The sequence below is a fragment of the Loxodonta africana genome, chromosome 3 (assembly GCF_030014295.1).
Source record: "Loxodonta africana isolate mLoxAfr1 chromosome 3, mLoxAfr1.hap2, whole genome shotgun sequence".
Classification (NCBI taxonomy): domain Eukaryota; kingdom Metazoa; phylum Chordata; class Mammalia; order Proboscidea; family Elephantidae; genus Loxodonta; species Loxodonta africana.
In genome coordinates, this window is record NC_087344.1 from 1,303,735 (window position 1) to 1,319,412 (window position 15,678).

A 15,678-nucleotide genomic window follows, 5' to 3' on the forward strand; every position below is an offset into this window, starting at 1 on the left:
CTGAGGGCTGCCCACCCCAGCTCTGAGTATCCCCCCATCCCAAACCCACACATGCCCCTATTCTGGCTCCAAAGGTCCCCCTGCCCAGCTCCGAGCACCTCCTGTCCCAGCCCTGAGTGTCCCTGATCCAGGTTCCCAGCATCCTGTGCCCCCACCTGCGCCCCGCACACACCATGCCACGCCAAGGCCGGAGCTCACATGTAGTAAAAAGACTTTATTAAGAAGGCTTTGAAGTCAAAAAATAAAACTCTTGATACAATTTTCTTCACCCTTAGGTCGGCTCAGCAAATATATAATCAATGATTTAGCTGTAAGATCAAAGGTCCGTTATTTTATTTAAAATAAAATATATTTTAGTTCTTAAAATTTATTCCATAAAGTACATATTTCCCTATAAATTCCCTACATATACACAAGAGGTAAAAAGTAAAACAAAACATAAAAACCAAAAATAACTTTAAAAAAACTGTAAAAACCAACAACAGAAACCACAGAGGGGATTCATAATTCGAAAAGGTAGAAATCTCTGGGTGGAGTGCTCCCCAGACCCGCCCTCCCCGTACCGCCCCGCACGGCTAATGTACAAAACGGTGATGGGTCGGCCCCAAAAAGGCGTAAAAACGTTGCCGCTGTCGGCTTTGCAGAAACAAACACCGTCGAACCAGAAAACTGCCACGTACAAAAAGAATGACAACCGAAAGTGGTAAAAAATCGTGTTTTCTTTTAAAAGATCACCATGGGGGGGAGGGTGTCTTAAATAAAAAGTGCCAGAGGACCTTTTCTTTCTTGTTTATTTTAACCTATCAACTCAACACTGCTATTTGTTAAGAACCGTAGCACTGCTGGCCTGCCGGTCCGCCGTCTCCACGCCTGGGATGGAGTTAAAGCTCGTTTGTAAACACAGGCCAACGCTGTCCCCTGTCCCGAGGTCCCACTGCCCCCTCCCTCCTCCTCTCCCGCCCCCCCCCCCCCACAGAGGGCTGGTCGCCCCAAGGTCCCCTGCTAGGAAAAGATATGAATGGCCTGGGTGGCGGGCGTGTGGCAGGCCGGGCACTGGGGCTCGCTCTTGCCACAGATGCGGAGGGCGCAGTCCATGCAGAACAGGTTGTGGCCACAGGGCACCAGTGCAGCCATCACCTGGCCTTCAGCACACACCACACACTCTCGTGCCGGGGCTGGGGCCACTGCGGTCACTGTGGCCGAGGACACGGTGGCCGCTGGCTTGCGGCTGCTTTCAGAGGTGCTCGAGTCCAGGGGGGAGCTGGAGGGGGCCGAGGTGCTGCTGGGCAGCGAGGCGGCGGCGGCCGAGAAGCCGGAGCTGGTGGAGAAGGACGAGAGCGACCCCTGTGGGGATGGGGGCAGCCAGGGCAGGGCGCCCACCGGGTCGGGGGCGCGGCGGGCCAGCGGCAGCTCCAGGCCCAGGCTGCCGGGCTCGGGAAGTGTGGGCGAGTGGCGGGGGGTGCCAGTCCCGCTGGGGCGACGGGCAGCTGCAGCGGACGGCACCCCGTTGACGGATGAGCAGGCACTGAAGGCCGGCAGGGGTGCGGCCCGCTCGAAAGGGGCCCAGATGGTGGCCGCAGCGGGCACGGTCAGGTCCAGCGCCAGGAAGTCGAAGCCAAAGTCACAGTCCTCAGGGGCAGCGGGCCCTGCCACAGGGGCCCCGGGGCCGTCCCCACCGAAGGTGAAGCCGCCGTTGCCCGGGCTGCTGTAGGGGCTGGGGGGGCCCGTGTCAGGCACCGGGGGCCCCCCGCGGCTGCCTGCATAGAAGGCCTCGGGGCCCCCAGGGGCGCCTAGGGCCCCGTCCCCACGCAGGCCGGCGGTGGCCGCAGAGGGCCGCCGGCCTGGGTTGGGGGCCTTGGCCCAGAGGCCGGCGGCAGCGCCCAGCAGGTCGAGGCACACGTCAGTGCCGTTGGTGTGAAAGTCGCTGTCGGGGCCGGCGTCGGTGAAGGCGCCAGTGCGCAGCGTGATGTGGGCCTCGATCTCCTCGCGGGCACGGTCCACGTTCTCCGGCATGCCGGTGACGGCGAACACGGGCTCCTTGTCACGGCCAGGTGTGACAATGTAGGTGTGTGTCCGCTGCTGGATGCGCTTGATGGTGGCGCCCTTGGGGCCCACCACCAGCCCCACCACGCGGTAGGGCACCCGCACCTGGATGGTGGTCTGGCCCGGCAGGTTGGGGGGCCCCTGTGCCGCGCCGGGCAGCCCGGTGGCCTTGCTGCGCGTGGCGCGGATCATGGAGAAGTGCTCGGCGGCTGACAGGATCTCACGCTTGGCCAGCTCCACATCCTCCTTGCGGCCCGTGACAATGAACACGGGGTCCTCGCCGCGCACCGGCGTCTTGATGTAAGTGTTCGTCTTGGCGCGCAGGGCCTTGATCTTGCAGCCTGTGGGGGCAGGGAGACTCGGTGAGCGGGCTGGAGCCCCCACAGTCCTCCCGAGCCGCCCTGTTCCCTGTTTCCCCATGGGCTTTATTCTCCCACCGAGCCTCAGTTTCCCCTCTAGTCCTGGGCCCCAGAGGCATTGCAGTGAGCAAAAAAGCATGAAGGTGACAACAGCAACTGCAAAGTTCAGACGGAGCTTAGGGGGCAGTGAGTCCCCATCACTGGGGAGGAACAACTCAGAAAAGGAGGGTGGGATGGGCTGACACCCTGAGGAATGCAATCAGCGTCACTGAGTTGTAAACGTACAAACAGCTGAAACGACGTATGTTCTGCCACGTACACGTCCAACAAAAACAACAAGGCAAGAAGGCTCCCTCCACCCACATGTGACGGAGAAACACAACGTGGTCCATCCACACAGGGGAACATGAAAACCAGAAATAACACAAACCAGCTGCGGCTGAGGGGACTCCCTGTGTGCAGAGCAGAACTGTGCTCCCCAGGGTGGTCAACGAGTTTTAGGAAGCAGATTGCCAGGACTTTCTTCCAAGGTACCCCTGGGCAGACTCGAACCTCCAGCCTTTTGATTAGCAGTCAAGCTCTTAACCGTTTGTACCACCCCAGAATTCAGCCATAAAAAGGAATGAAGCCCTGGTACACGCGACAACATGGATGAACCTTGAACACGTGATGCCCTGTGAGAGAAGCCAGACACAAAAGGCCCCGTGGTGTCTGACCCCACTGACAAGAAATGTCCAGAAGAGGCAAATCCATGAGACAGGAAGTGGGTTAGAGACTACCAGCGGCTGGGGCGGGGGGCGCGGAGTGGCTGCCTGACAAATACTGTCAACAGTGATGGAAACATCTGGCATGACTGGTCATAGCTGCACGACACTGTGAATGTCACTGACACCACGAAATTGTACATCCCAAAAATGGCTAATGTGGCAAGTTTTTTCGCTATGTATGTTTTTGTTGTCATTGTTAAGCGTCATCCAGTCGATTTCTGACTCACAGCAACCCCACGTCACTGATCAGAACTGCCCCGTAGGGTTTTCTAGGCTGCAGCTTTACACGAGAAGATTACCAGGTCTTCCTCCCGTGCAGCTGACCTTTCGGTTAATAGCCAAGCGCTTAACCATTGTGCCCCCAGGGCTTCTACGTATATTTACCACAATATAACTTTAAAAAGAAGACAGGAAGGCCCCTTTGAGACCAACCCTCCACCTGATGTATGGGGAAACGGAGGCTCAGTCTGTGGAAATGGCCTGTGATCTTCTTCCGAACAAGTGAAACCCCCAGGCTGCCGGGGTCCCAGGTCTCGCCCTGACTCCAGGGACCTCAGGAGGCCTTGGCTGGGTCCCTAGCTTCAAGGATCATTGTCTGGGACACTGCCCTGTAGCTGCGTCCACTGTGCCTGGGCTGCAGCCACTCAGGGTCCCTCCCTCCTTGCTCCTGATGCCACCGTTGGGGAGAAGTGTGGGGGCCACAGGGTCAGTCGTGAAGCATCTTTGGTGAGGCAAGTCCCCATTCCCAGTGCGTGTGGAGAGGAGTGTAGCTGGGGTCTCCGGAAACAGGAGCTGCCCCCAGGGCCCAATGTGGACTCCCCAGGTCCCTGCCCCTGTCCGGGGATCTTGAGTACAGGCCCAGGAGTGGGAGGAGACCCCCCCCGCCCCCGCCCCTGGCTCCCAGGAGACAAGAGCACCTAGGTATGTGTACTGCTCGGTACACACAGTGCTCACTGAGGGTGCTGACAATGTAGCTAACTCCTTGGCTTCTGGTACAAGACACAAAGTTAGCAACAAAGCAGCTTTTGGTAACCCAAGGCTGGTTCATGGGCTGACTAGAAACGTGTGGCCGGGGAGGCTCCCTCAGGAGATAGGAAAACCCCCAGGGAGGTGGGGGGGCAGCTCCCCTCCCACCTCCCCAGCAGGGCCTCCTGGGTCCTGGGGCCAGGCTGTTCCCGTCGCCAGCCCCGCCACCTTACTGGCACCCCAAACCCAGCATGGTCCCGGCCCACCTCTGGCCTTGGGCCTGCCCCCACAACCTAGTTGTATGTCCCTCTGGCTCCACCCCTCCCCCTGGCCGCCTTCACTGGCCCGGCCTCCATAAGCCTCTCCCCACTCGGCAGAGGAGGGAAGGGGGCTTTTAAATCTCAGGCCTGTTGTGTCACGCTGCCCCTACCCCCGAGTCCTCACCCTTCGTCTGCACTCAATCACAGGCCCCTTGCCCCGCAGGACCCAGGCAGGGTGGGGATGGGGGCCATGGGTCTCAGAAGCGAGGCCAGGGTGCTGGGCTCTGGTTCTGTCCCTAGAGGCCTCGTGGCCACTGTGACCACTGTCTGGGATGGGGGCAGGATGGGGAACACCAAGGAGCTGCCAGGTCCCTATCTTTACCACCTGCAGCCCCCATCACCATCCTTAAGGTCCCTCCCCCACACTCTTGCCACCTCACGTGACCCACATGGCGGGGGCTGAATTGGGCCACCTTGGGGCACCCCCGCCCCCACCCCCTTGACCTTGGCTGTCTGTCCCTGGGTAGAGAAATGCATTGAGGGGCAGGTGCTGCAGATGGTGGGGTGGGAGGACCCTGTGTCAGCAACCATCCCCAGAGACTCCCTTTTCCCATCCAGGGTTCTGTCTCCACAGCGTGGCCTCAGGCGGAACCCCGCCCTCTCTTCATGCCTTGCTTTTCTTCCTCTAAAACAGTTACAAACTGTTCACCAAAAAGTCTGTGGTTTGAACCCACTAGCTGCTCTGTCACAGAAAGGCCTGGTGATCTGCTCCTATAAAAATCAGCCAAACCTGTTGCTATCGAGTTGATTCCGACCCACAGCAACCCTACAGGACAGAGTAGAACTGCCCCAGAGGACTTCCAAGGAGCACCTGGTGGACTTGAACTGCTGACCTTTTGGTTAGCATGTGTAGCTTTTAACCACTACATCACCAGAATTTCCCCTATAAAGATTACAGCCCAGAAAATCCTATAGCGCAGTTCTATTCTATCACATGGGGTCACTGAGTCAGAATCGACTCGAAGGCACCTAAAACAACAACAAAGCAGACCAGCCAAGTGAACATTCCAGGCTGTGCTGAGGCACCCCTCCTGTCAGCTGCTCTTGAGGACCAAGGGGGCCCAAGAACCCACCGGGGGGTCTACCACCTGGCCCAGAGCCCACTCGGCCCTGCCCCGAACCTGTGAGACCACATCTATTTCTAGCCCCATTTTACAGGAGGAGAGACTGAGGTCCCTGACGTGCCCAGGGTAGTCTGGAGCGCTCGCCCTCAGCAAGGCCTCCTGGCTTTGGGGAGCTCAGAAAATCAAGATTGGAATGAGAGACTCTGCAAAGTGTGTGTGCAGGCACAGTCAGGCGGGCTCACTGGAGGAGGCGAGAGGGGTGCCCAAGGGACCCGGCTGAACCCCTGCCCTGCAGGGATGACACGGCTAGGCAAAGGTGAGGGTGGCGGGGGCCAAGCCCCTGGATCAGAGGGCTTCTGGGGGGTCCCCACGCTCTGTGGCACAGGTTGGAATGCAGGTTCCTGGATCCTGCCCCAGGGCCCTAACCCGCCTGGTAATCTGGGTGACTGGCCCCAGGTCCCAGCACCCCTGCATGGCTGGACCCTTCCCTCAAAGGATGTAGGCCCATGCGGACCCCAGGTGGGGGGAGGGGGCAGCCCTGAGAAGCTTGATTGCTCACACAGGTGACTCTAGGACACAGCTACCCATAAGACCACAAGGCTATCCAGGGGAGGCGGGGGCCGCCCCACACTGGATGGGTACGCTGGGGAGGAGGCATGTCCTACTCTCAGCTGAGGGACCAGTGAACACAGTTCCGGAAGCAGGGCAGGACTGGGCAAGTCCCTAGAACTGTAAGTCAGTGCAGCTCCCGCCACCCCCACCAGGCAGCTGGCACAGGGCAGAGGCTCCATTGCAGGAGGGTGCTCAGGGTGGGGGGGGGGACCCTGTTTGCTCATCATTCATTCACAGGGTGTGGAGGGAACATCTGTACTTCTAACCTGCAAGCCCCCAACTTGGGGCCTGCTGTGCGGCGGGTGCCCAGGGAACCCTGCCTCTACCTGCTGAGTATAACGTACACCGGAAAACTGCCAACACCCCAGCGCAGTCCCCAGCCCCAGGCCTGCAGCGGCGTGGACAGCGAGGGGTCGGAGTGAAGGACAGTGTGTGTGGAAGACCACCCCCCAGCCTGTGACGACAGCAGTGATGGAGGAAACCCGAGGTGGCTTTCAGTCCAATCCTCTCTTCAGCATCACTCATTCACTCATTCCTTACTAAAAACCTGTGCAAGGCCCTGCAGACCCAACCAAAGTCAAGCAGCCAGCGCCAGCCCTGGACCCTGCCCCCGGGAGGCAGCCAGTGGACTTGATGTGCTGGATAAGAGAGGAGAGCCCGGGGCCAGGGTCACACCCACAGCCGGTTGGCAGCTGGTTGGCAGCTGATCAGGTGCCTGCCTCCCCGATGACCTTGGACTGGCTGTAGGGAGGTGCCCCCCACCCATCTTGCTTGTCTGTGAAATGGAGCCACTTCCCCAGTCCTGAACTGGCTGCAGCTGGGCTCCAGCTTTGGAAGATAGAAAGTTCTTTCCTGACTCACCCCCTGCCCCAGCAGCATGGGTGATGCCAGAGAAACCCGGGTGTGCACCCCAGCCTGCCACCCTGCCTTTCTTCCCCATTTGGGACACAGATGCAGGAGGATCTTGTTGGGAGCATGTTGGGGGAATCAGCAAGGCCGAGGCCACCCCAGGACCCAGCACACAGTGGGTCTTCAATCAAGATTTAGCACACGAGTGAGTGTGAGCCTGTAACAGAGGAACACTTCCCAGCCAGGGTGTCTCATGGGCTCCTTAGCCCTTGGGAGAAAAGGAGATTTGTGAGATAAAGGCCTACTGTGTGCCCAGAAGACTCTTGGCCCCAACTCTAGGACTGAGGAAACCGAGACTCAGAGAGTGAGCCTGGTCTGGCAAGAGAGGCCAGGCGGGTGTACCCCTCTTGCCCTCTGCAGGGAGGGTGGCCCTCACCTGGGGTTTGACAAAAAGGATTTGGTGCTCAGTGCAGGCTCTGCCTGCTGCCCAGAGAGTGCCTGAGAACATCAGGGAGGGGAGAACGGGCTTCAGGTCAGGGACCCCAGAATGGGGTATGGGGTGGTGACCAGAAGGAGGGGGCCAAGCTGGAGCACAAGGGGCTTTGAAGAGTGTACTTGAGGACTGAATGGGGAAGCTGGTAGCTACAAATGGTTCTAGAGCTGAGGAAGCACAAGGGTTGCTGGGGATGCCACCCTGTTTTGGCATCTGGCCTTCCCTTCCTGGCACCGCGAACCCTGCTTATGAGACGGGTAGCAGCTGCTGGCCCGGAGCTGAGATGAGACCCATGACTTGCCCAAAAAAACCTCACGAAAATCCCAAGGGAGGTGCTGCCCCTGTATCTCATTCACTGGGGGTCATAGGGTCACCCAGGCCTACAGAGTGAGCTCTCCAGGTCTGAGGTACCCACCAGAGCCTGCCTGGCCCTCTGCCGCCGGCTGCCGCCCCGCCTGGTACCTAATCAACGAGGCTGAGCCTGGCGCCCCCTTGTTGGCCCCACCAAGCTGCCCTAGAGTGTCTGGCCCGAGGTCAGGGGTCGAGGCTGCCCTGTGCAATTGCAACCTCCTCAAGGGACCCTCAGATGCTGGGTCACACACACTCACAGAGCACTACCCTCACCCAGCCATGACTTTGGGCAAACAGTCCTACAGCCTCGGTTTCCACATCTGCCCTCCCAGGGCTCACAGACACTCAAGACAAGGCAGCTTTCTCATTATGTGTCCTGATAGGAATTACAAGAGACAGGAGCCCTAAATGGAAAAGTGGCCACAAGGTGGTGGAAGGGGCTGTCCACCCAGAGTCGTGCTGTCCCTGTGGGCAGCCAGCAGGGCTCAGGGAATAGCCTGTTCCCATGCCAGCTCCCACTCCTGTAGGCGTCACGAGCCCAGCACAACACCCGGCCCTCATGCGCCCACAGGTGGTGAGGATGGACCCACCTGCATCCCTGAAGACGGAAGCTGGCTAGCAAAGCTGCCCCGCCCACCTAGAACAAGGAAAGGGCTGTACGGGCATCCCGGTGTTTGCCTGCCCACAGCGAGGGTGACAGGTGACCTTTCCATTCAAGCCTCCTGACCTTTCTCTGCCCCCCACCCACCTCAGTGTCCTGCAGCCTCACCCGAGCCCCGCCCAGGCCCCACCCCAAGTTCTAGAACCAGGGGCAGGCAGGAGAGGGTCAGGACTGGGATAGGTGGCAGGCTAGAGAAACACCGGAGAAAGTTGAGGCTAAAGGGCGGTGGGTTGGTGGGTGTGTGCTGGGCCGGGCACTACCCACCACCCGTACCGCCTGTACCGCCCTGCCCCTCCAGGGCCAATGAGCAACAGCCGGCTTGATGTCACCCTGCAAACCTCAGCCCACCGTGCTAACAAAGGGAACAATGGGGTGGCCACAGGGACACCCTGACAACGTTGCTGCTAGGACCCCGTGCCCTGGGCTGCTGTCCACCAGCCTTCGAGGGGAGGGCTATACCCCGGCTTCTGCAGCCAGCCCATCCACGTGCCCCCAAATCCCTGACCCCCCACTCCAGGCTCACAGGAGGGTCCCATCCTGTCCTGCCCCGCCCCCAGCACAGCTCCCAGGCATGAACCCTCTTTGTGCACCCAGACGCCCCCCCACCCCGACCCCCAAACCCGAGCGGGCCGGCCCACACCTGCTTTGGGCGTGGTGCTCCCATCGCCCGGCCCAAGCCCTGTTCCCGCACCCCTGTCGCGGGGGAATCACCGCTGGAGGCTGGTCTGGGCTGAAGCGCTGCCTACCGGGCCGACGCGGCGGAGACAAAGGCAGCGGCGGGGCCGGGGCGCCGAGGGGAGGGACCGAGGGAGGAGCGCGGGCCGCCGGCCGGCCGCAGGACAAAGGCGCAAAGGCGGCCACCACGCCGGGCCGGCCGGGGCGTGTCCGGGGCCGGTGGCGCGCGCGGCCGCGGGCTGCGCTGGGCGCCCTCTCCGGGACACTGGGCGCGGGGGCCCCGACGGCGGCTACTCACCCTGGCGGCCCACGATCTCGGCGACGTGCTCCGAGCTGGGCACGGGGACGCACTCGGTCATGTTCACGCTCTTCTTGCGGCTGCCGATCACGCTCATCTGCTCTGCCAGCAGCGGCGCGGGGCCCAGCGCGGCCGGGTGGGGCGCGAAGCCCGCGAACACGTCGGGCGGCGAGGGCCGGGGCGGCGGCGGCGGGGGGCTCACGTCGGGCTCCAGCAGCGGCAGCGGCCCGGGCGCCACCGGGGCCACCGCGGCCACCGGCGCCACCGCAGCCAGGGGCGCGCCGGGCTCGGGCCCGTCGGGGGGCGCCGGCTCCAGGGCCGCCCCGCCGTCCGCGCCGCCGCCCCCGCCGCCCGCGCCCTCGTCGTCCTCGTCGCCGGCGGCCCCCAGCCCCAGCAGGGACAGCTGGCCGAGCGCCAGGCGCAGCGCGGCGGCCGCGTCGTCGGGCTCAGGCGGCGGCCGGGGCGCGGCCTCCTCGGGGCCCGGGCTGGGGTCGTCGCCGGCCGCCGCCCCGGGCCCCGCCGCGCCGCCCGCGCCCCCGCCGCCGTCGGGCTGGTGGACGGAGCCGGGCATGGCCGGCTGGCGCTAGGGCGCGCGCTGCTGCCGCTCCGGCCGCCCCGGGCCCCGCCGCCCGCGCCCCGGCCGCCCTCCGCCTCTGCGAGCGCGCCCGCCGGCCGCCGGCATCCAGCGGGGGGCGCGGGCGGCGGCCGGGGGCGGGTCTGCGCGGCGACTCTCTGCTCCTGGAGGCGGCGGCGGCTGCGGGCCGGGCCCGGGCGCGGCGGCGGCGGGAGCTCCTTCCCTCCTCCCGCCCGCCCGCCTCCCTCGGCCCCGCCCCGGCCCGCCCCGGCCCCGCCCCGCGTGACGTCACGCCGCGGCCCAACAATGGGGCCCCCGAGCGCGCACGCGCCGGGGGCGGGGCGCCGGGCGGCCGTCACGTGGCCAGGTCCGGCCCCGCCCCTCCGCGGCCCAGGGTGGGGACCGAGCAGCGCGCGCCCGCACGTGGCCAGGGGGCCGCCGCCCGGCCGGCAGGTAGGTGCCCGCCGCGCGCTCCCTGTGCCGGGGAGCCCCCCCGTCCCCTTGTCCCCCATCCCCGCCGCGCGCTCCCTGTGCCGGGGAGCCCCCCCGTCCCCTTGTCCCCCGTCCCCGCCGCGCGCTCCCTGTGCCGGGGAGCCCCCCCGTCCCCGCCGCGCGCTCCCCGTGCCGGGGAGCCCCTTGTCCCCCGTCCTCGCCGCGCGCTCCCCGTGCCGGGGAGCCCCCCGTCCCCTTGTCCCCCGTCCCCGCCGCGCGCTTCCTGTGCCGGGGAGCCCCTTGTCCCCTTGTCCCCCGTCCTCGCCGCGCGCTCCCTGTGCCGGGGAGCCCCCTTGTCCCCCGTCCCTGCCGCGCCCTCACTGTGCCGGGGAGCCCTCTTGTCTCCCGTCCCTGCCGCGCCCTCCCTGTGCTGCGGATCCCTCTTTTCCTCTCGTCCCCCCGTCCACACCGCGCGCTCCTTGTGGCGGCGACCTTCCCGGGGTCCCCCCCCGGGGTCCCCCGCGCTGGGCCGAGGCATGGAGGCTTCATCCCCGCAGGACCAGGCAGGGTCTTGGGCCCTCTGTGGTTAGGGACGCTCAGCCACCCTCAGCCTGGTGGGGCAGGTGAGCGAGCCCCGAGGCAGAGCCTTCAGACCTTATGACCCATCAGCCTCAAGGGTGCCAGGCGCCCACCTGCTGGTCCCCTCCTTTGTGGAGCAGCCCAGCGTGCACCTCCACAGCCACCCTGTCCAGGGGCCCTGCCACCCAGCTGCCTTTCCATCAAAGGAGCCCGTGGTGGCCTCGTGTGGTTGTGAGGTTTCTGCGGATACTTAGGCTGGGGGCAGGATGGACCCCGCCTGGGCAGACACATGGGTTCCCTGGGGGTGGGCAGACCTGCTCCCTCCACACCCTCCTCCTTTGTCCAGTGCAGCCTTCTCCACCTGGGATGGTGTCCCCACCTAGCCCCTTACCCAGCTATCCCCTCTGGATTGGAGGTCACTTTGGCCCCTACTTTGCACACACTTTTTTTTTTTTTTGTCTTCCACGGGGGCACTGGTCAGAACCCAGATGAGTCCCTGGGACTCTGCACTGTGTGCTTTTCCCTCATCCCAGGCCACATCCAGTCCAGTCCCTCTCTTGGGGCCCGGCCTTCTTTAGCACTCAAAAGCTCGGAATTAATTGCTTCATAGTTTCTGTGTGTAGCCCCCTCCCCAGGAGAGGCTCTCGGGGGCCTATGTCCCACCCTCAGGAAGCACTCAGTGTTTGATTGACTGGCACCCCTCCTAACCACCCCCACAACGTGTCTGTGGTCCAGCAAGGGTATCCCATCTCCTCAGAGACTTCCAGTGGCCATAGCTGGTACTGGAAGCCTGGCCTGACCAGCCCAAGGACCCCCAGACAACCCCCTCCCAGAATGTCCCCAGGAGCACCCATCATGCTGGACCACATGCTGACTCCTCTCCCTCCAACCCCCCTCCGAAGTCAGGTGGAATCCTGCCCTGTGACATGTGGGGGACCAGAAACATGAACAGATTGAAGAGGGGGAGAGGCTGAAAAAGGGGGCGAGCAGGGGGGCTGGGGTGGGGGAGGTCAGGACTGCTTTACCCATAGGATGGATGTTTGAGGTGGCAAAGAGAATCACATCCAGGCCTTTGGTGGTAGGGGGAACCAAGGCATAGTGGGTGACCTGCCTTTGGACGCACCTTTGGGTGGGGTCCTGTGTTCATTCACACATGCATTCCTTAAACTGCCCTGACCCCATCAGTCCTGTGGAGTGTCTTCCGAGGCACCTGTGCCTGTGGGACAGAATCCTGGGTCCAGCCTCTCTCGTCCACCCAGAGTGTCTTCCCTTCCCCGCCTTCCTCTCTGCCTGCCCAGTTTCTCGTCCCAGGACCTGCTCACAGTTCTTTCTCTCTGGGGGGGTGGTTCCTGGCATGGGGGTAGGCAGCATCTGATGGGTGCAGGCAGAGGGAGTACAGGTGGCCTGGGGGGACACCGTTCCACATCCCAAAAGATCTAGCTGCTTCTCCCACGGGAGGCTGAAGAAGGATGAGAGGGAACAAGAAGGGGCGTGGAAGTTAACAACACGGTTGCTGAAAGAAAAAATTCAGGAGATTGGAAGATTCAAGCCTGGGAAATCTCCCAGAATGTGAACCAGAAAGACGAGAGATGGGAACTGGAAGAAGAAAGAAATAATAGAGGAATGACTCCTGAGCTCCAGAGAGAACAGAGGAAACAGAGAGAATGTGCTGGGACTCTGGGTCCCGGCACCTCGAAATGCTTCCAGGTCACATTCAAAGGGTCAGGAGTGAGAACACTCTGGTTGTGCTGGAGGAATCCAAAGACTGGACAAATTTTTTACAGTTCCTGGGGAAAGTGATGTCTATCCTAAATTCTCATCAAGTGGGAGAAAAAAATCAAGATGTTTCATACCTATAAGGTCTTAGCACACTTGAGGATGTGCTCCAGCAAAACAAGGGAGTAAGTAAATGAAGGAAAAAGAAAAAAAAAGGAGTTGCTGTGGGAAAGTGGGGGAAGAGAAGCTCAAGGTTGGTGGCTGAACAATGGAGGTGGGGGCTCTGGAAAGTTGGGCTGGGGGGCTACCAAAGGAGTTTGGCTGTTTGGGAGAGTTAAAGCGCTGTTCGAAATGTGGGGAGAATTGGCTTCAGGAGCAGGGACTGATAAACAAGGAGGCTGTTCTGCAACAGATGGTTTACAGGTGGAAAGTAAAAAGGTGAGAGGGCACCCAGAATCCTGCTTTCAAGTAACAATGGGAGGCATGTGACCACTAACCAGACGTTTGATAATTGCAAAGATTTGTCAGTAACGGCACTGCGATGACGTATTCCGAGTCATTTTAGAGCCACTGCCTCCACCACCACCACCACTTGTTAGAGTCGACTCCGACTCATGGCGGCCCCACGTATGTCACAGTAGAACTGGGCTCCACAGGGTTCTCAATGGTCAGTGTTTTGAAAGTAGATTGCCAGGCCTTTCTTCCGAGATGCCTCTGGGTGGACTCAAAACACCAGGCTTTCAGGTAGCAGCCGAGCATGTTCACCGTTTGCACTGCCTGGGACTTGACTTTATAACCCTGACCTCTCGTAAGTGATATGCACACTGAAGCATTTAGGAGGCAGAAGAGTGTGTCTGCCATGTGTTTTCAAACACACCAGAGTAAGATGGAGGGAGGGGTGAACGGACATGGATGACGCAACAAGTAGAATAAACTGCTAATGGCTGACACTAGAACAGGGTTTTTCCACCTCACACTGTTGTCCTTTGGGGCCAGACCCTTCTCAGGTGGGGCCGTCCTGTGCACTGTAGGGTGTTGAGCAGCATCCCTGGCCTCCACCTACTCAATGGCAGTATCATTTTCCCCTGTTGGCTCCGTAAAATGCTGTTAACAAACTACACAAACCAGGTGACTTAAAACAGCAAGAATCTACTTACTTTTGTGGAGGCCGGAAGTCCAAAGTCTAGGTGTTGGCAGGGCTGGTTCTCTCTGGAACCTCTTAGCTTCCAGTGGTGGCTGGCAGGCCTTGGCTTGTAGACACATCACTTTAATCTCTGCCTCTGTCGTCACATGGCCGCCGTCCCTTGTGACTGTCCAGGTTTCCCTCTTATAAGGGCACCAGCTCTTGGATTTAGTGCCCACCCTACTCCAGAAATAAGGAGCCCTGGTGGCACAACGGTTAAGTACCTGGCTGCTAACCGAAAGGTTGGCGGTTCAAATCCACCCAGCAGCTCCAGGGGAAAAAGACCTTGTGATCTGCTTCTGTAGATGACAACCTAGAAAACCCTATGGGGCAGTTCTCCAGTGTCACACGGGGTTGCCGTGAGTCGGAATCAACTTGACAGCACCCAACAACTACTCCAGTGTGACCTCGACTTGATTAAATCTGCAAAGACCCTGTTTCCAAGTAAGGTGCCAGGGGTCAGGCCTCCAGCACCCACAACACAGCCTCCCCTCCCTGTAGTTCTGAAAACCAAAAACGTCTCCCCCGCTGAGAAGCACAGGTCTGGGTAGTGAGTAAATGTGCGGTCAGCTCCACTTTGTCTGGAAATGTGTGGTAACCTAGAAGGGAAGGCAGGATGGTCCTGATGGCTCCAGGTGAAACTCAAGGCTGGTGCATTGGGCTTCGTTACATCTGTTTGGTGGATGTTCAAAACCTTCCATAATAAAGTTGTTTTGAGTTAAAAAAAAAAAAAAAAGACCTTTGAGAGATTAATTTGGAGACGTCTGTGGATGAAATTAGCTTCAAAGTAATCGCAGGCCGGAATGGGTGGGCATGGAGGTGGTGAGGGGGGTGGCCGGGCCAGGCACCTGGGGGTCTGCTGTAGCTTCTCTTCACTCACTTTACTTACTTCTGTATGTATTTGAAATCTAAGTGAGGAGATTAATGCAAGAAAAAACCTAAGTGTCTGGGACAGGACCCCCAGCTGAGGGGACCTGACCCCTGGGGGCGGGTTGGAAGGGCAAACCCAGCCAAACCCAGTGCTGTTGAGTGGATTCTGACGCATGGCGGCCCCTTGTATGGCCAAGTAGATCTGTGCTCCACAGGGTTTTCTTGACTGTGATCTTTTACAAGTCGCCAGGCCTTTCATCAATGGCACCAAGCAGTCAAGTGCAAACTGCGCCACCAGGGACCCTGGTGGGAATGAGGTTGAAGAGTCAAAATGCTGATTCTCACAGGCAGGAAGTCCTGGAAAGGGCTGGAAAGTTGGTAACTCAAGAAAAAGCAGCTTACACGCCCTTCAAACGTGGAGGACGATACCAGAGACGATGGAGAAGCGGTCCCCTCTGGGGAGCAGGACCTGGGTGGGTGTGGGGCCAGGCCTGTCGATATCCATCCTGAGGATGATACAGATACTTTTACTTGCTTTTAACTCTGTATGAATTATTTAGGAAGAACTCTAGGGGGGCAACTGGAACAGAGAACAAAAATGCAGCAATGAAGGCAGCTCACACCAGTCCGCTACAGGGAGACGCGGGGTGGGGGCCGCTGGACGTCTCTTGGATGCTGCCCAACGTGTGACTTTGGGAGGGGATGTTGCTGTCCCCGCCCCCTCAGCTCTCACTGCTAGGGTATTGGGTTCCTTCCCAGCACGTCTTCACCATCACTCTTGGGGAGGTGCCTAGGGCCAGGTGGGCTCGTGGGTGGGGGAGGCCCATGGGTGACACCCACCACCTAAGGTGGCCTTGGTCCCTCCC

At 60.7% G+C, this 15,678-nt stretch overlaps 1 protein-coding gene across 1 annotated transcript; it reads right to left on the reverse strand.

Annotated features, from left to right (window-relative positions):
• Positions 1 to 975: 975 nt before the first annotated feature.
• Positions 976 to 10,029, reverse strand: MEX3D (mex-3 RNA binding family member D). Its single transcript, XM_064280120.1, has 2 exons — positions 9,459 to 10,029; positions 976 to 2,384 (listed from the first exon to the last, which is right to left on the reverse strand). The coding sequence occupies exons 1-2, from the start codon at positions 10,027 to 10,029 to the stop codon at positions 1,003 to 1,005; spliced, it is 1,953 nt and encodes a 650-aa protein (XP_064136190.1). The 3' UTR covers positions 976 to 1,002.
• Between the last annotated feature and the right edge of the window lie 5,649 nt (positions 10,030 to 15,678).